This window comes from Cucurbita pepo, chromosome LG09, assembly GCF_002806865.2.
Source record: "Cucurbita pepo subsp. pepo cultivar mu-cu-16 chromosome LG09, ASM280686v2, whole genome shotgun sequence".
Taxonomy (NCBI): Eukaryota; Viridiplantae; Streptophyta; class Magnoliopsida; order Cucurbitales; family Cucurbitaceae; genus Cucurbita; species Cucurbita pepo.
The window spans coordinates 2,690,930-2,710,311 of NC_036646.1; the positions used below are offsets into that span (position 1 = coordinate 2,690,930).

At 34.9% G+C, this 19,382-nt stretch overlaps 3 protein-coding genes across 6 annotated transcripts; all 3 read right to left on the reverse strand.

Moving 5' to 3' along the window:
* Positions 1-471: 471 nt before the first annotated feature.
* Positions 472-3,211, reverse strand: LOC111802373 (probable ubiquitin-conjugating enzyme E2 C). 2 transcript variants are annotated; one of them, XM_023686712.1, is made up of 6 exons: positions 2,839-3,211; positions 2,518-2,545; positions 1,412-1,642; positions 1,187-1,250; positions 1,039-1,098; positions 472-801 (listed from the first exon to the last, which is right to left on the reverse strand). In XM_023686712.1, the coding sequence occupies exons 1-6, from the start codon at positions 2,961-2,963 to the stop codon at positions 746-748; spliced, it is 564 nt and encodes a 187-aa protein (XP_023542480.1). In that variant the 5' UTR covers positions 2,964-3,211; the 3' UTR covers positions 472-745. The 2 variants fall into 2 exon arrangements, with proteins under 2 accessions (XP_023542480.1, XP_023542479.1); XM_023686711.1 differs by having other exon boundaries at positions 1,039-1,250.
* A 1,632-nt stretch (positions 3,212-4,843) lies between these two features.
* LOC111802371 (MLO-like protein 2) lies at positions 4,844-10,445 on the reverse strand. Of its 3 annotated transcripts, XM_023686710.1 has the most exons (17): positions 10,220-10,445; positions 9,993-10,106; positions 8,855-8,973; positions 8,549-8,606; positions 8,236-8,456; positions 7,932-8,048; positions 7,800-7,860; positions 7,398-7,486; positions 7,032-7,106; positions 6,840-6,934; positions 6,707-6,756; positions 6,559-6,599; positions 6,294-6,467; positions 6,170-6,205; positions 5,966-6,033; positions 5,820-5,880; positions 4,844-5,698 (listed from the first exon to the last, which is right to left on the reverse strand). In XM_023686710.1, exons 5-17 carry the CDS (start codon positions 8,449-8,451, stop codon positions 5,213-5,215), a joined length of 1,569 nt encoding a protein of 522 aa, XP_023542478.1. In that variant the 5' UTR covers positions 8,452-8,456; positions 8,549-8,606; positions 8,855-8,973; positions 9,993-10,106; positions 10,220-10,445; the 3' UTR covers positions 4,844-5,212. The 3 variants fall into 3 exon arrangements, with proteins under 3 accessions (XP_023542478.1, XP_023542477.1, XP_023542475.1); XM_023686709.1 differs by having other exon boundaries at positions 9,993-10,445; XM_023686707.1 differs by lacking the exons at positions 9,993-10,106; positions 10,220-10,445 and having other exon boundaries at positions 8,855-9,098.
* A 2,983-nt stretch (positions 10,446-13,428) lies between these two features.
* Positions 13,429-17,554, reverse strand: LOC111801468 (serine carboxypeptidase-like 27). Its single transcript, XM_023685479.1, has 9 exons — positions 16,533-17,554; positions 16,352-16,447; positions 16,148-16,240; positions 15,974-16,059; positions 15,613-15,873; positions 15,392-15,519; positions 15,213-15,308; positions 13,933-14,038; positions 13,429-13,820 (listed from the first exon to the last, which is right to left on the reverse strand). The coding sequence occupies exons 1-9, from the start codon at positions 16,891-16,893 to the stop codon at positions 13,680-13,682; spliced, it is 1,368 nt and encodes a 455-aa protein (XP_023541247.1). The 5' UTR covers positions 16,894-17,554; the 3' UTR covers positions 13,429-13,679.
* Between the last annotated feature and the right edge of the window lie 1,828 nt (positions 17,555-19,382).

The window sequence follows — 19,382 nt, forward strand, 5'->3', positions numbered from 1 at the left end:
ATGAAGTTTTATAATCTCGTTGTGATTCCCAGAGTAGTTACAAGGTTGAATCGTTACTTAGTCTAACCGCTAGTCAAATAGACCTTGAATGACTTCTTGATGAACAGAATGAAGCTTCACTTGTCCAAGTTAAGTAATGGTTTCTAAAGAGGTAAGCTTTACTCGTCCAAGCCATGGTTTCTAAAGAGGTAAGCTTCACTCGACCAAGCCATGGTTTCTAAAGAGGTCAAGTTCTTCTGTCAACAACTCTGCAACGATTGTCACTCATATAGTACACAAATGAGCACGTAAAGCACTAGGTCAGGGCACCCAAGCTACCGAGATACCGAGCTTGGTACAACCGTAATAGAGACTTCGACAGATTGTGTAATCGAGAAAGTATAATGTGTATGGTATTCTAAGTTATCATAAAAGCTTCAGCAATGTTGAGAAAATGTGAATTCTGTTCTCAAATTTCACATGTGAATTCTGTTGCCTAAAATGGAAGCTATATTGTAAATTTCCGAGTTCTAGCAAATAGCACGGCAAGGTGATTCCAATTTTGTAAAATATTCTCCAGCAATTAATTACAGGGAAGAGAAATTAGCTATAAAACGGTACAGATATCCAGTTCACATGTCAATGTAATGTAATCTTTCTTCTTTTTCTTTCTATGTTATAAAGTCAGACCTTTTATCTCGAGCTTTAGCGTAACTGTGTGACAATATACGGTGTCTATGTTTGTTCTCTACTCGGCTTTTCGAAATCAGCCTTCCATGACTGCACCCGAAAAATACTGTTTGTGGACCATCTTTCTGTAATCTGCACAATGAGAAAACAAACAATCAGCTTAGCTTTATGCCTTCATTACTTCATGTTCATCATGAGAAGAGCAAGAGATGTCAGCCATTGAAACAAATTCAGCTCAGAGGAAGGGGAAGCTTATATTTTAGGGTCAAAGCTTATATATTTTAGAAGTGCCAGATAAAATAAGAACTTTTCGGTCATCGGGGCCGGAGGGCGAGCAACAGACAGAGAGAGAGAGGAGTCGAGTCCAACCTTCCTTGTTATTCCAAAGAGCAGCAGCATAGCTGTTGAGAGGACTCTCTGGGTTGGACTCTGCATTGTAAACACAACTTCACATGGGATGAGAGAATTATCATCAAGATCATAATGTTCCCAAATATGCAGGGAGAAATGAGCAAACCTCCTAATAGGCTTTGAATAGACAGAAGAATGGTTCTGCAATCATATGCTGAAGACCACTTATCCTATCGAAAAGGACGTTACGTAAGTATCAGGAGATTCGAAAAATCAACTAAAGGAACGTTGAGGTGCTTGATTTGCCAAAAAGATCATGGGGGTTTTTCCTATCCTGTACAATAACCATCCAACATAAAAGCAAAAACACCCCTGTATATTGAACCGATACCTGAAGAATGTCGAGACAAATGTTGCCATATTGGTCGACATTTGGATGGAAGCACATCGTCTCGAACTTAACAAGGGGTGGCTTGAAAGGGTACTCCATGGGAAAATGTAAAGAGAGTTTGTAAGATAAACCCTCATATGCAGTTCCTTTCCCACCCTCAATCGTGCCTATCCATGTGAAAATGCTCTCACCTTCAGGAAAAGCTGACACACCAAGATCATCTCCACTCATCTATAATAGAGAGCACCACCAAACAAATATGGTTAATGAACCATTTATATAAAGCAGACAACAACCAAGTTCATAATTCCTTCCAACCATTTCACTGTTTTGAAATAAGTAAACACATATATTCAGCATCATGCAGATAAAGAAATGCAAAGTTGAAGTCCAAGAAGTCACCATTTGCCTAACGATCGAGCAACAAATGAAATGCTAAGTTTTTCTTCTTTTTTGGTAAGAAATCGATCTTTCATTGAGAAATGAAAAATAATGTACAAAAATGCCATAAAATGAGTCTTGAACTACATAAAGGAGTGGACTCCAATCTAAAACAATGAGACTATGGTGGTAACTACAAGAAGTCCAATGAGAAAACGGTTAGGAATCAGGACCCTCCACAATGGTATGATATTGTCCACTTTGAGCATAGGCTCTCATGGTTTTGCTTTTGGTTTCCCCGAAAGGCCTCGTACCAATGGAGATGTATCCCTTGCTTATAAACCAATGATCAACCCCTTAATTACCAACGTGAGACTCCTTTCCCAACAATCCTCAAAACATACCGCTAGTGATTACAAAAGAAATGCAAAGTTAAAGTCCATACATGATAATAAGAAGCATAGAAGCTGCAAAACAAAATGTCAAGTATGTCATGACAAACTACCCTTGTCCCAGGGAGTGGATGGGATGGGACCATCGTTCTATCTACCAACAAAAGGGAAATTACACATTTTCCAAATGAAGAACGATCACCAAACCCAAGAATTGCTTATTCTCACCGTTTCAACCAACCATCAATACCAACTCAAGAGAATCATGTAAATAAAAAGATTCAAGAATCAAAGAAACACCATGAGAAATGTAAAAGAAACTACGAAACATACCATCAGTGACATCAATTCCTTTTGCAGCCTGCAGCCAAATAAAGAAAAACGTCAAAATCTCATTACGAGAATCGAAATTAATAAGAATTCATTGAAAGCTTGAATCTGAAGCCTTCTACAAATTTGATAATCAAAACAAGGAAAAGCAGCCAACAATCAACATACCAGATTTACTATAAACACTAAAACGCAACATTAAATCGTACATTCCTCAATTCTCGCCATCGTTTTCTTTTACTTTCTAATCGATTCTTAAGATTCTCCACAACCTCGGGAGCAAAAACAAATCAACAAACAAAAAAAAAAAAAAAAAACANTCACCTCTGCGCAACAGCGTTGGAGTCGATAGGATTAGAAGAAGCGGACGGCTGCTTCAATGAAGAACTGGTGAGATGCTGCTGCGAGATCGACGAGTTGTCGCCCGTCGGATTGGGTCTCACCTCCATATCCACAACGATCAATAACACAAAGAATCCGCTCTAATTAGATCCAACTACGAATCAAGCAGACGATTAAATGCATAACACCACCGTCTTAGACTCAAAACGTTACGATTCTACGATGAAATCGAGAGAAAATCACCAAGATTTCAGTTGTTTTTCTCTGTTTCTGGAGAAAAAATTTCAGTTAGTGGAGACGGTGGATGAAGACAATGGCTTTCACTATTTCTTTTAATAATAAAAAGAAATCCAAATTTTCAACTTTAAAATCATATAATTATTTTCTCATTACCAAACAAATCCATCATATCTTATTATTTAATTTGATCGAATTTTGTCTTAATAAAATGATCACCTACTTAAATTAATAAAAATATTTTTAAAATTTTCAATAATACTTTTAATCTTTAAAAAAATCAAAAATACTTTTACAATTAATAATTCATTTTAAAAATATGATGGAAACTTTTTTAAAAAATTAAAAAATACTCTTTACCGTTCTTGTCATGATTAAAAAAGTTTTTACCATCAATATATAGATAGAAACCGTCTATTTACATGTCATAAATTATATTATTACTATTACTTTCGAAAGTTTTTTTTTACTGTAAGTATATTTTTTAACTTTCCAAAATAGTTAAAACCGGTTTTTGAAGTTTTTATTAAATATTAATAAAAATTTTGAAAATTCAATTGTATTTTTGAAATAAAGTATTAACTATAAATGTTTTTTTTTTTTCTAAAGCTTAAGGGTATAATTGAAATTTTTGAAATAAATTATAGGCTTCAAATTTCCGTTCTCATTATATAATATGTTGTATTATGAAGAAAAAAATTGTTGATAAGATCAATAATTTTATTAATGAAGATTTTTATTTTATAAAATGATTATGACGTTTTAAGAGAATTTCACTTGATAAGAATTAAGTAAATAACAAAGAATTTGGAGATAATGGATTTAAGTCGGTCACCTGTCTAACATTTAATATTTTAGAGAGTTACTTTAACAAACAAACAAACGAGACGTCATCGTAGGAAGAACATTAAATAAAAAAATAAAAATAAAAAAGATTATACATGATTCTCTGAATGGTCTAACTATATGTAAGATAATGAGATTCTTTTTAGCCTAAGTGGTTGAAAAAAATGTTCCTTTTTTGGTACTACTTTTTAAATTAAAGTTCAACTTTTTTTTTCCTTTTTTGGATAAAAATTGGAAGTAGTTTGTAAAAGTTGTTTTTGTTTTCAAAAATTTGTAAAGAGGGTATAGTTACGAATGTGAACGGAAATGAACAAAGGTGAAAGTATGAGTCGTGGGGTAACTGGTCTAGTAAGTAGAGGCATCGAGGTAAAGATCATGGTTAGAGCTAGGGGTGTTCATATTACTTGAGAGCTTGATCAACTCAAACTATAAAGGTTGGATCGGTTCGCAGGTCGATTTTTTCCTCTTCGGACTTTCCTTTCAGGTTTCCCTCAAGGTTTTTAAAAACGTGTCCACTAGGAAGAGGTTTCCACACCTTTACAAGAAATGTTTCGTTCACTGATGTAGGATCTCACACAACTCAATCCGTATATACTCCTAATTAGGGTTATGGATTTGAGAAAAACAGCACAACGTTAGCCATAGATGGAACTTTTAAGCCCGCTCCACTGGACTCAACTCGGGGGCCAAACGATCCCTATGATGTTGGCCATGGATTAAATAACCTAACAAAATTGACTTTTTAGTTCAAAGTTTCATTTCTTTGGGGATAAGATATTAAAAGGGACATCTCAAGTCTTATCAACCAAAGAATGATAAAAATGGAATCTATAATATAAACCACTCACTCATATATTAAACATCAAAATCAAACATTTCAAGTAGTTGGTGCTCATTTTTCCAATGGAGATAAGCTTTGTCTTTGTATTCAACCCTTTCAAAAAATCCATACAATATTTTATATCTGCAAGAAGTGACAGATCACAGATGGAAGATCTCAAGAACATTTCATATAGAACATTGTGGGAAAAGAATGGCTTTCTTGTCAATTAATATAGAAAAATTGGGAAAAACAGCTATAGGAAACTAGTTGCTATGCCATGGCTATAGAACTGTCCTCTCAAGTGTATAAAGAACTGTCCTCTCAAGTGTATAAAGAACTGTCCTCTCAAGTGTATAAAGAACTGTCCTCTCAAGTGTATAAAGAACTGTCCTGTACTTGAAGAACGTGCAAGAATATGTGTTGTGGGTGATCTTATTTCCCATGGCTAAATCATTTGGCAAATGAGAAGTCTGAGGGAGTCCTAGTGATTTCATTTTCGTTACGAGCAGGACGTGGTGTGGTACCTGGTATGGTTGAACTTGGTTGTTGAGCTGTCATCTCCTGTTCTCCACTGGAAACAGAATGTTCGTGTTCTTGATGATCATGGGCTCTACTATGATGTGAAGAAGGTCGAATGGAATGTTCGTGTTCTTGATGATCATGGGCTCTACTATGATGTGAAAGAGGTCGCTCTTCAATGCCCCAACGGTCGTGTTCGGCATCAGATAGCCTGGGAGATGTGCTGCTCTGCTGATGTTTGTGCAGAAGGTGGAGGGGAGACATACCGTGCGTTGGAGTAGCTGGCCTGCTTGAGAATGGCGAGGTACCATCCGGGTTGCGGTGTTGCTTCATGTGTTTTTTGGCAGAGTGGTGCCAGTTCTTCAATGCCGTTGCTACTCGTTCGTTGAAAATGGTTGGTTTCATGTTAGAGCCCATCTGGAATCAAGTGCATACAAGGTGATGAATGGCTAGTTTCTTATGGAACTATTATGAGATTCATATTTAATCAAGCTCAAGAAAACAGTTCATAGTATAATGATCTTGAAAAGGTAAACACCTGAGTAACCAGAGCATAGAGTGGGAGCGTCACATAACTGCATAGAACTTGTATGATGACTCTGAAAGTTGTCGAATTTGGTTTCGGTTAGCGGTTTAAAGACGGAATAAAACTCCGGATGTTTACAGATTTGTTAGTGAACTTACCCCATTGAGAGTCTAATGGCAATGTCTTCAATCTTCTGATGGAAGCAAGATCTCAAGCTAAATGCATACTGAAAGAGAATTAAACCAAGTATTAGAGGAGGTTGGTTCTCAGTGTAGATAATTTCAGAAGCTACAGAAAGAGGAGAAAAACAAATACTATCAGATGAAAAACGAAAGTAGGACGGTCTCGGTCGAATTACTTACTGTGGTCCAAGCAAAGAAGGCAAGCTGAAATGCATTCTGCAATCACAGAGGGAATGTCAAATTTCAGGGAGGAGAACAAATATGTTCAATTTTAGAAAGATATGAAGTTGCCTTTGACAAGTACCTGAAAGAGAACGAAGTGAATCAGAAAGAGAATAAGTTGTGGGCGTCCGAACCAAAAGAGATCATCCCGGGGCTGAACGACGGGAACACCCTTTATAACATGGCCCCTTTCTTGAATTGTCAATCCCATCTTTGTTATGATAACATGGAGCTTCGTTCCCACCAATAGAATTATCTGCATTACATAAAGAGGAAAACGAACGTTGAATGAACCGTGAAACAAGTCGTTTTTAAAAATAAATGGTGAAGTATGGAAAAACGCTTACAATTAAGGAGATGAAAGGCAGCCATAGATATGAATACCACCCTGACAAGGAATATAAACGAAGCACTCCTCAATGAGTACTCAGAGATTGAAAGGAACTAAGACGATGTCTAGTACATATGTCTGAAACGCAGTGATTGTAAGCTTACCATGCGTATTGGTTAGGATGAACAGAACAGCAAATAGCCACATCGCTGGGCTGCAGATTAGAAGATTGGTCAAAATTTTATAACCAATATCAATAAATGAAATCAAGTTCATGTATATAATGAAGAAACAAACCTAATCCCCACAACAACTTTAAAGTCATTTTCGAGAGATCTGCTAATGTATTTGTGGAAATCAAATTTTACTTCACTTCCGGGCGCCAAATGAGCCTGAAAAATGGCTCATGTCTTAGTACGGACTTGCAGAATCTCTATAGATAAACTTTACGAAAAGTGGAATCGAAGAAATTTGGTATTTTTTGCTTACAACGATGAATCCATGTCTCAATGTCATGTAATCAACCTTGGTAACTGATCCAAAGAATTGTCTGAAGAAACAAACCTACACGACAGAAATGGGGTGATGAACATCATGTATACTGTCATTTTGTTGCATTTTGTTGTATTTAACCATAAAGTACTTATAAAAACAGTGCGAAGTTCAAACTATATGATCGTACACAGATGCAAAAGCAGGAGACTATAGTTCAAAAGTGAAAGTTACAAATATGGACCCATCTCTTTGATCTTTTTCTTAATGTAATTTGCTAAGAGTTTCTAGGAAGAGTGAATAATTTGCCAAATTCAAATTCATGAACAAATTTCTTGACTAAATTTTGTGACAAACACTTACAATCCAGAGGAAAACTGGTGTACGACTCCAGAAGCTCAAGTGTCGGCGTCCAAACGTTGTATCTCTAGCAAATCTAAACCTTGCTGGATCTGCAAGACAGAAGCTATCATTTCATAAGTATGTATTACCCAGGATTTCTAATGAATAAATCTGCAGTAAAAGATGATGACGTCATGAGAAAACGATATCGAAATGAAGCAAAATATTAACTATCAAAAAAGGATTTCGTCCCAAGCTGTTGAAAAATCAGCTGCAAGAATATGGTTGCATTAACCTAGCATGTTGTCAATTAGTCATCCTAAGAAGATCACTTAATAGCTGGTGTTGTGATTGATATTTGAAACCCTGTGATTAAAGCACTTAAAATCTAGCGATTTCTATGGATTTTGAAGGAAGCTATACCATTATAGTACTGGTATTCAAGTGTTTTTGTCTCGTCCTCCCAAGCCTTCCATTTTCTCATCTACAATTAAAAGGAAATCATGAAACCGATCAAGGGAAAAAGAGAGAGACGGGGAAAAGGTTAAAGACTACCTTTGTTCTGCCCAAAGCCAAAGTGGCTATGCAGTATAAGACATGGAAGACAGCCAGTACAAAGATGAAAATATGGAGCTGGTGGATTCCATATGCTGACACAAAGGCGACTTGGCCCTGCAAAAGTGTTCAGCCCAGATAGCTTCAAATCACTTGGGAGTATATGCTCACTCAATTTCTACTCAATGCCAACTACGTTTTTGCTGGTCTATTATTATACAGAAAAAATGAAATATTGCAACCAGTAGAGCTGAGTTCAAATGGCAATAAGGGAAGTGTTTAAACTTTGAAGAGATTGTTTTACCCTATCAGCACATGCATCGTTTCCTTTTGAAGCTAAAATACGCCTCGAACCATAATCAGGATCTAAAAATTCAAAAAGTTTAAGACGGCTGTTCTTGGGTGCTTTTTCTTTTCCTGCACAGGGACGCCAAGTTGCCGCAAGCTCCCTCGAAACGCAAATTTTAGTGACAGCATCTTGTCCAATAGTTAGAAGTAGGGATATAAATCCCAACAGCATAAGCTCTTCATGAGACCATCAACAAGAGAGAACAGTCAACATTTGACATAAGAAAAACAATTCCCAAAAAATTGAGGTGACTAGATGGGCCAAATACCTGCTTTAACCTTTTCTAGAGCTTCAACAAGCGCTGGCTTATGCCTTCTCTCCAGCCACTGCAGGAAAATGAAGGTTTAATTGACATAACATACTGGATTAACACAGGCATACAGAAGCACAACTTCATCAGAAGATAACTTTTGCAGAGCCAAATATTGAAAATGCACAACGACGTTCTAGCATCGAGCCATAATCAGCATTCTACTGAAGTTCTGTACTTGAAAAGGGCGGGATACTTAAGCTAAGATTCAACCGTTCGGAGAATTTCCGCACATAACTGAGTTATACACAGAAGAACGCCTACCTTTTCGGTGAGGTGAATGAGATGTTCAATGAAGATTGAAATAGCAACCAAGAAAAAACAAACAACCGCAACAGCCCAAGTTGAAGTATCTTCCAAAGTACGCTGCTCTTCTCCACAGGCTGCCATTGAGAATGGAAGTTATCTCCTTATTAACAGAAACAAAGCTCTCAAGCTTACAGAGAAGCAATGAAATTCTTGGAGGAGAAGGATGAGATAAATAAATGCAAAGCACAACGGTCTTCGTAGTTCATTTATATAGTCTTATGCATGTGGAGGAAGTTGCTTCATGACTTAAAATTATGCATGGCAATGCCTACAACCAATCATTCTGACCCTTTCCTAGAAGGGTTTGTCAAAGTATGGGAGAGAAGAAGGACCACGTTATAGTGTGCTAGACTTGAGCCTTCACTTTTTGAAAACCAAATAAAAACGTTATATTAATTTTTCAAAGAATAAGTTGATTTTGGTTTCGATAAGTTTTTTAATTTGTTTCTAAGTCAAAGTAAGGGATTCTGGAGGTAGTTTGAAGAAAAAGAAATAAAAACTTGAAAGTTATGGTTAACAATAATTTGAATCCTTCCTTTTTTTTATAATATCGAGTTATAAATGTGTGGATGAGATTTCAACACTTGAAACTTTCCGTCTTTTGAGTTCAAAAACATGTAGGAGCGAGGAATTCGAACTTCTAATCTCTTGATTGAAAGTACATACCTAAACTTATGGAAATACGCTCAAATTAGCTTCAAATTTGTCCTAATTGTTGAGCTATCTAAAGTTGACCGGTTTGAAATCATCATCTATAACTTCAACCCTAAACCCTAAACCCTAAATCATGGGGAATCTAACAGTGTAATATCCTCAATTGATACCAAAAACAGAGTCCACAAATATCCTCAACAGGCTACAGAAAGGGATTAAACATGAACAAAACAAGGCAATGATGAACCTAAATCAGGAAACTACAACACGTATGCTAATCTCAATGAGTTGATTAATCAATTAATCATTCATCATGGAATTAAATCACAGCATTGACTATCATTACGTATTGAGATTTTCAAGCTCTGTATAATTCTCCTACAGACAGCTACTTTGAACTTATCATATATATCCGAACAGATCAACATAGTTTATTGACCTTATCGAGCCGAGCAGCAACGTTTGACGCGCCAAAGTTGAAAATTATTTCTCCTCTCCACATCAGAAGGGCCCTCCAATAATTCAAAGTTCGTTAAATCCCTCATCCCAGTGCCTGAAAATGAGCGCAAATGAAGACGATTCCACACGCGATAGATTCGTTTCCATGACGACTTGTCGTTCTGAATCTGAAAATCTCAAACAAATTAGGGGAAATTAACGAAATACCCCCAAAATTATTGGAGTTTTAAGGCGTTGATTTCTGGGAACTCCTCGGCGTTGGACTTTGATGCGGAAGACTTGAGGGCCAGGTCGCTCCCCAAATTTGACCGTAGATTGCAAGAGAAAATGCTCGGATTCATCTTCTTCTTGCTTGAAAATTCTGAACTACTTGTTTAACAGAATCGTCTTCGATTCCAGAAATTAAACTGCTGTGAATGAACAATAGTTCCTTGTGGTTTAAGGAAAGAATGCATAACCCCTAATTTGAATGTTCTTCCCATGAAAAATAAGATTTTTTTTTTCTTGAAACAAAAATTATTATCATTTCAAAATTATTAGGTTAAAAACGAAAAAAAAAACACACATCTTTCCATTTGAAATTTTATTATTTAAAAGTTTATAATTTATAAATATTTAATTGATAAAAATTAAGATATATCCAAACATGATTAAATTTATTATCGTATCACTTCATTCGAACATAATTCAATAAATAAACTTAATTACAATTTTAATTCAATCCGTTCTCTTCATAGAACAAAGAATTTCTCCATTAAATATTAATTAATTAATTAATTAAATTTTTTTATTTATAAACTATTAAATAAAATTGTTATCAAATTTAAACTAAATTATTAAATAAAAAAAAGTTGAAATACTATATTATTATTTGAGAATGTAAATGTAAAATAATAATAATAATAAATAAATAAATAAATAATGTTTTTACCCAAATATTTATTATAAAAAATATAGTAATTTTCAAATAATTTTTCTTAATAAAAACATAATTTAGTTATTAAATTTATGTACTTTCCTTAATTTGGCCAAATTAATGTTAGAAAAAAAAAATTTAAAAAAAATTATTAAAATTATTATTTTTGCATAACAAATTATTAAATTATTTTTATTTTGTATCTAATAAATTATTATCTTATTTTAAAAAATTAAATTTACAAATTTTAAGTTTTATTGAACATTTATTTTTTATAAAAAATTAAATATATACAAACATATTAGATAAATATAAAATTAAAAAATTATGAAAAAAAAATAATTTAATTAAAAATTTATTAGACAGGTTTACAAAGACTTTCACGTTGAATTTAATTAATTCACCTAATCCACTAATTTAAAATTGGTTGACTTATTAATTAGATATCAACCACATGTATTTCTCTAATTAAATTTATTTTATAAATTTGAGCTTTTATTATATAATTTTTTTATCCACGTGTCAGAACAAATTTCAAAACAAATAATTTTGTCAACAAACTATTTTTTTAATTTGGTTCTTAAAAGAAATAATAATAAAAAATAAAAAGTCATAAAAAAGTGGTCATTAGTCTATATTTAAATAATGTTAAAAAAAAGTCAAAATTTTTATTTATTGTATAAAAAATAAATAAAAATTCATAAAGTTTAAGATTTTAAATATAAATATTGGTTTAATTATTAAAATAATAGATATAATTAAAATTTTATCAATTGTAAAATAATTATAATTGGATTATTGTACTAATTATTTGTTTATATAATTTTATTAAGTTTATTTATTTGAGGATAATTATTAAAATTAATTTCTAAATAAATTAAAAAATCTAACCTTTAAGATTTAAATTATTTTAATAATTTGACTTAATTAATTAATGTAATAAAACCGTTGGAAATAGTTATATTATTTATATAAATTAAATTTGCATTCACATATAGAATATCCTAACTTAAAAATAAATTAAAAAAAAATATTTTAGAATTTTTTCTATTAAATAAATAGAAAAGGATATAATAATAATTTTTAGAAATTTGTAGAATAAAATGCCCAATTATGGGAAGATTGTTTCAATAAAATGATTTAGAATCGATCTGGAACACATCTTTCATAAATGCTTGTTCGTGATTTTCAATAAAATGTATTTAATTTAAAAATGAAAAAGACCGAGCATTAACATGAAATTAATTCTATATGGATTTTCAGTATAACGACCTAAAATAAGTATTATTGATGTGATTTGAACGCAATTCGAATCGAAGAATTTGTAAAATACCTAACGTGTATTGAAAAGAAAAGTATGTGATAGAAACCCTGAACCCCGAGCCTGACCTAGTAAAGAGGAAATTTTCAACCGTGACCGAGTTAGCTCGTGATTATGGTGTGGTCCAAATTTATTTCGTTTTCGATGTCTTAAATGAGGGCTATGCGTAGCTATAGGCATTGGTGCACTCTTTTGTCATATGACTATTTGCAATAGAAAAGAGGCAATTGAATTGTACGGTCAATGTTTTGTTTGACTTTTTTTTTTTTTTTTTTTTTTTTTTTTTTTTTTTTTTTTTTTTTTTTTTTTTTTTTTTTTTTTNTTATTAGTTATTGATGTGGAGAAAAATAATTTTGTTTTTATTTAATAAAATTTAGAATAAATAAATAATTTTTCTAATTTTGAAAAAAAAAATCTATTTTTCTTTGTTTCTAGACCGAATCTACCGTCTTTAGGTCATGGGCCTGATGAGTCGACCACCTTACTTCTTCCTCGTCTTTTTTTTTTTTTGTTTTCACTATTCCTATCCTCAGGGTTGCTTAGCCCGTCAATCGAAGGTTCAAAATTGTGAGGTCCACATTGAGGTAAAATCGAAAAGGAAAAGCTAAAAAAGAACAATATCTATTAGGGGTGGATTTGGACTATTACAAAAGCAGACCCTATAATTACAAAAGCAGACCCCATAGCATAAGAACGTCTGGCATAAATCCCCTTAGAGACAGTTGATTCAGTCAACTCGTGCACAACAATGATTAAGTCTATAAAGTCCGACTATCAAATAGATGTATATTATAAAATTTAAACCAACCCTCTCGGGTTTTTGTTTTTTCAACATAGAGAATACAAGAATTTGAACTTCTAATCCCTTAATCGATGATATATTTCTTAACTAATTGAACTATGTTTAAATTCACACTTCAAGATCCAGATCATAACGTCACTCAGCCACCTCGAGTTTCGAGTTTAGATAAATAAAGGAAATCCTTTCCTTTCCCTCGTTTTCCTCTAGAAGCAGCTCAACAAAAAACCTCCATCATTTTCGGAAGGTTCGGGTCCATAACGCGCTGCATTTTTTAACTGAAACCGAAATCCCGATCGTCTTCTCTTTACTAATAAAGTGATCAATATGACTGATCAACATTCTGCAGACATTCAATCCTGTCCAGAAAATCAAGATCATGGCAAAAGCTCTGAAAGTGAGACTTTGTTATTCCACAAACAAATCAAATGATGTTCCATTGTCTGCTGAATGGCAATACATTAGCTGAACTTTTTCTTCATAAGACATATCAGAATATAAAGAATGATGATATTTGAAGCTAAGAATAACAGCACTCGAGATGAATGCTTCCCGATCGGTCTTTTCCCGAGATCTTCTGTACATAAACTGTCCTATTCTTCTTTAGATGTAAATATGATTACAATCGTCTTCAACGTGGAAGGGGCTTGTTCTCCAAGAATGATCGGAAAAGAATGAAAGCTTCACGAGGACGGTGGAGCGGAACCTCATGGCCCGCTCCAGCCACGGTAACGAACGTCAGCCCTTTGTATATTTGGCACCATCCACCTACCTGTATCGTCGTAGAATTAGCTCGTAAGACGTATGCAAAGCTAACTGTTATAGTAACAGTGCTTCAAGTTCAGTCTATCAATCAACAAATGTTTGTTGTTGAAAGAACTAACCTTTCCATGGTCGTACCAAGGATACCAGTTGCTTAGAGTTGGGAGTTTTAAAGCATCGATAGAGTATCGCGTTGCTGTCACGGGAACCACTGAATCGGTGTCTCCGCTGAAAGGGAAAGTGTCATCAGGATCAGCAGAATGGAAGAATAAGATCTGAAGCCCAGACAATTATGTTTTGTATGGAGGAACAAAAAGTAAAGGATTTTACAAGTAGAAGAGATCGACACGTCTCTTTCATCAAGTTTCGACTCAATGGAGGTGAACTGTGAGGTTCCATATTAGTTGGAGAGGGGAACGAAACATTCCTTATAAAGGTGTGGAAACCTTTCTCTAATAGACGCGTTTTAAAAACCGTGAGCTCAGGCCAAAGAAGACAATGTTTGCTAGAAGTGGGTTGGGCTGTTACAAATGGTATTAGAGTCGGACGCTGGACAGTGTGCCAGTGAGGATGTTGGCCCCAAGGGGGTGGATTGTGAGGTCCCATATCGGTTGAAGAGGGAAACAAAGCATTCCTTATAAGGGTGTGGAAACCTCTCCCTAGTAGACGCGTTTTAAAATCGTGAGGCTGATGGCGATACGTAACGGGCTAAAATTGACAATATTTGCTAGCGGTGGGCTTAGACTGTTATAAATAGTATTAGAACCAGACACCAGGCGGTATATTAGCGAGGACGTTGGGCCTCCAAGGAAGTGGATTGTGAGGTCCCACATCGGTTGGGAAGGGGAACAAAGCATTCCTTATAAAGGTGTGAAAACCTCTCCCTAGTAGACGTGTTTTAAAAACCATGAGGCTGACGGCAGTACGTAATGGGCCAAAACGGACAATATTTGCTAGTGGTGGGCTTGGGTTCTTACAAATGGTATCAGAGCCATACACCGGGCGGTGTGCTAGCTAGGACACTGAGCCCCCAAGGATGGTGGATTGTGAGGTCTCACATCGGTTGGAGAGGTAGACAAAGCATTCCTTATAAGAGTGTGGAAACCTCTCCCTAGTAGACGCGTTTTAAGAACTGTGAGACTGATGGCGATACGTAACAAGCCAAAGCAGACAATACTTGCTAGCGATGGACTTGGGCTGTTATATGAACCATCAGATAAACTTCTTTTAACCGCCTAAACTTATCCGCTTTTAGTATTTTATTTAATATTTTTCTTAATTAAGGATCGCTCCTTCTAATCTCATAAGACAACCACTTATAAGCCGACACTTGGACGTTCGGAAATGTGTATCAGGTTAGGCCTAAGCTATACCAGGTAATGGATGAAGAGAAATGGACTACCTGAATACCCAAATTCTGATACCAGCAGCAATCAATTCTTGATATATAGGAAGCATAGAGAGAGGAGAATCATCCCAGTAGCTTCCCACAAGATCACTGTAAAGGCAAAAGGCAAGAATTCAGAAGACCATGCAAGCGCCCAAATAACGAGCTACCTCAAATATGCCATAAAAACAAACCTGCATGTACTCCATGGATAAGTTATCCCAGTTACATTAGCATGGAATGCCTTCTGAACATCGGGGTGATTAAAGTACACGACAGAGTACCTCTCGGTACAGGGATCGTAGGCTCTCGACATCCATGGCTGAATTTAACGAAAAAACTCCCTCAACGTTACAAAAAACCGAATCAAATATAGATTTTTTGCAAAAACTGACAGAATGTTGAATGTACTTACATAATGACCCCTTAGGTTATGTCTCAACGATGCAGTACCGTTGCACGGACGAGTGTAAATGCTATATGGATCGATATTTCCTTGCTCAAACTCTGCAACTGATAGAGCTTTCTTGCATTCGACTGACGGGTGCTGAGAGGATCCGAAATCACAAGCATGTCGCAGCAGTCGGTACGTAGAATCGGATATCAGACCGTGAGTCCACCAGTACTCAAACGTGCCAACGTAATCGTGATAGTCGTCGGTAACAGCATTCCCTACCTAAACAAGAGAATCAAAGCAGGAAGATAATTCGCCATCGAGCAATAGTTCGATTAAAATAAACATATGAACGACAACATTATCGACTCTAATTCATTACCATAAATCCCTTGAAGTTTATGACTGGATTCTGAATTCCCTTATTTCGTTCATAAATCAACTGTGATAGCTGAGGAACATAGTGACCTGAAACCGAACACGGGTTCATGCCATTATATCGAGTTTCGACTAGACATTAGTTCTTGAAAGTAGATGACACAGAGAAACTTGAAACCTGCATAACTCTCTCCAGCAATGTAGAAATCTCTGTGCTTATACTGAGGAAACCTTTCAAACCAATTCACTAAAAATCTATATGCATCTTCAGCTGAAAGTTCACAACAACAAAACATCCTTAAATGTCTCAACATTTCATTGTTTATCGTTTCGTTACGTGTCACGAACCAGACCGTGTTAATCCATAATATCAGTAGAATACCTGTTTTCCGGTCACCTGCAGTGTACAAATCCGAGGTAGTATTCGAGTACGAAAAGCCAACACCAGCAGGGGATTCAAGGAACAGCAAATTTGCCACTGCAATGGATAAGATAAGATGAGACAACATGAACTGTTAGAAGAAAACTAGATTAGGAAAACCAAACAAGCTAGACACACATACAATTGTTCCAAGCATATGGATTCAAGTACAGAGTCCTCCCATCTGGCTTAATCCGGAAAGGACCAATTTCTTCAGCTGCTCCATAAGCAACAGAAGAGCAACCAGGGCCACCATTCAGCCACAATACAAGAGGTCTCGACTTCGGTACACGGCTCGTCGGCGTCTCGGTCAGCCAATAAAACAATGCCCTCCCAGCTTGTTTATCTACAGTAACATAACCAGAATACTGGGCAAAGTCCACATTCTTTGGCTGCCCTGGCAATTGGGTTATCCTATCTCTTTCTTGCTCAGAAATATAAGATCCATGGGAGATTCCCACCAAAATGAGAACAAAAAACAGATAGAATAACGAATTACTCATTGCTAGAATTGGGATCTTGAGATTGAGAAAGAAAAAACAACTCAAAAACTCAGATCCCAGAATAGCTCAAAGAATTGATCCTAGAGAAGACACGAACATAGAGACAGAACAGTAGCAATGGTTGAAATTCGTGCAGATATTTCATTAAAACATGGTCAGCATTGGTCTGAAAGTGATTCAATGTACGTAATGATATGAACAGTGAAGAACGAGCGATTGTCGAGTGTTTTTCATTATCAAATCGTCTATTACTGGATTAAATTTTGACAGATTCAGCACATGGGGTTGCTATTAAAACTCTCAAACTTCAGCACCAATGAAATTGACTCACGAATTCAATTCTAACGAACACATAGAACAAAAAAATAGAAAAGAATTCAAAAGAATCTGTTGAATCATTGGATTAAAAGATGCGTGCGGTGAGATCTTGAAGTACAGGGGTTAACAGTGAGTGGTTGGATTACTAAAAAGAATTATGAACGGTAAAAGGAATGGTATGAAAAACGAAAAGAATCGAAAAATCAAAAGAGGCAAAAAGGAGAAAACAACAAAAGTACTCTATCGGCTGCTTCCGCCAGTGTATTCTGTAATGTACTGAAGCCGCAGCGGCTGCAGCGGCGGTGGCGGTGGCGGTGGGTAGGTGGTCCATTGAAAATTGCCCCAAGGATTGAGGACTTCCGAGGAATGGCTACTCTTCCCGTTTACTACTGCTACCACCAGATATTGTTAGTCTAAGAACAATTTTCCACACCCTTATAAACAATGTCTGTTCTTCTCAATAACTATTGGTAATATTTTTATTTTTAAAAAAATTTAAAAATATTATTACATTTATTTTAGATATAAATAATTATGTATTTTTAAAACTAAAATTAACATTTTTAATTTTTATATATAAAAAATAAAAAATTACAATATTTTGAAATACAACAATAAGAGTAAATTTTTTAAATAATTTGAAAATTTTATTTCGATTAATGTAGCGAAAATTTATATAATAAACTTACAATTTAATTTAAAAATATATATAATATTTAAATGTAAGAGAATAAATAGGGTGGACAAAGTGACGAGTGGTGACGGTGTGGATAGGAAGTTGTGCAATCAAGTTGTTTGTTGTAGGGACCTTGACCGACAGCTGTCAGGTAACCCATAATCTCACCACGCGCCCTCTTATCCACGCGCTCAATGACACAAAATGGGCCCCACCATGTTCCAGACAGGCAAGGCGAAAAAATGGGGGCACGTGACTTGCATGTGCAACTTTCTTTTCCCATATTGCCCTTACGCAAATTATTCCAAATCATTCCCTCTTTTTCTTCCGCAAAATTATTAAAAATATCCTTAAAATTTGGATTTTATTTAAAAATATTTAACTTAATATTTTTAAACTTTTTAATTTTTTTTAAAATATAATGAAATAAACAGAGAATTTAAAACAGCAATATTAAATGGAATCAGGCGGCCATCAGGGAATAAATAATAAAAATAATTACCGAATTAAAAAAATAAAATAACAATAATATTAAATATCGAATTAAAAGGAAGCAAGAAAAAGAAAAGGACATTCGGATTCCACGTCACAGTGGAGCCCAGAAGGCAATCAACTGAAAGTGAAGTGGACAACACGTCTGCCTTCATCATGGGCCTAGTTTTATTGGGCTCGTTTTGTCGGCTGGACCAAAATATGGGCTTAGGCCCATATCATTTTTCGAATTTATATATTATTATTATTTTCCGTAAATTTACTCCTACACACACGAATGATACATGAATATAGCTACGGAGATAGAGGTGTTCACATGACTCGATAACTCAATTAGCTCAACCAATATGAAAAATTGGGTTAATACGCTACTTATAAACAAGTTAAAAATATTTAATATTTGTAACGGATGTTAATGATGTGATGTGACTAATAAATATTTGATATTTGAATTTTATAAGATTTTAGTTATTGACACAGCGTGTGTTGAAATAGGTATAATTTTTTTAAATAATAATAATAATAATAATAAATAATTTTGTTGGACGATAAAAGTCCGACATCGACTAATTTAGGGAATGATCATGGTTTTATAATCAAATAATGCTCTCTCCATTAGTACCCAAAGGTTTTATAATCAAAGAATACTCTCTCCATTGGTACCCAAAGCAAAACGGTACCAAAACCATGAGAGCTTATGCTGAAAGTGGACAATATCATACAACTGTGGATAGTCGTGTTCCTTTAACAATTCTGTTCGAGGTTTAAAATATAAAACTAAAATGTAATTTTTTTTTTTTTAATTTCAATAAATTAGGGAAAAATAATAAAATTGATTTGCGCAATGCCCCCACAAAGAATTATTTTTTTGACTTCTGCACTTTTGATGGGACGGAGAAGGAAAATCGAGGAAGATTTGGGGCACTAACGAAATACCAAATAGTCAAGGGGCAAATCTGCAAATAAAAAGTCAAAAGGAAACTTGACGAAGGTAAAGGATTTT

Excerpts from the sequence above, each read along its gene's own strand:
- LOC111802373 (XM_023686711.1), bottom strand. The coding sequence starts at position 2,963 with ATGGAGGTGAGACCCAATCCGACGGGCGACAACTCGTCGATCTCGCAG. Across the intron at positions 1,643-2,517 it reads AGGAATTGATGTCACTGATG|ATGAGTGGAGATGATCTTGG; the intron begins GTATGTTTCGTA and ends TCTCTATTATAG. Across the intron at positions 1,251-1,411 it reads TTTGTCTCGACATTCTTCAG|GATAAGTGGTCTTCAGCATA; the intron begins GTATCGGTTCAA and ends CCTTTTCGATAG.
- LOC111802371 (XM_023686707.1), bottom strand. The coding sequence starts at position 8,980 with ATGGCAGCCTGTGGAGAAGAGCAGCGTACTTTGGAAGATACTTCAACT. Across the intron at positions 8,607-8,854 it reads TCATTCACCTCACCGAAAAG|TGGCTGGAGAGAAGGCATAA; the intron begins GTAGGCGTTCTT and ends ATTTTCCTGCAG. Across the intron at positions 7,107-7,397 it reads CACCAGTTTTCCTCTGGATT|GTTTGTTTCTTCAGACAATT; the intron begins GTAAGTGTTTGT and ends TCTGTCGTGTAG.
- LOC111801468 (XM_023685479.1), bottom strand. The coding sequence starts at position 16,893 with ATGAGTAATTCGTTATTCTATCTGTTTTTTGTTCTCATTTTGGTGGGA. Across the intron at positions 15,309-15,391 it reads TATCCATGGAGTACATGCAG|TGATCTTGTGGGAAGCTACT; the intron begins GTTTGTTTTTAT and ends TTGCCTTTACAG. Across the intron at positions 13,821-13,932 it reads CTTGGTACGACCATGGAAAG|GTAGGTGGATGGTGCCAAAT; the intron begins GTTAGTTCTTTC and ends ACGACGATACAG.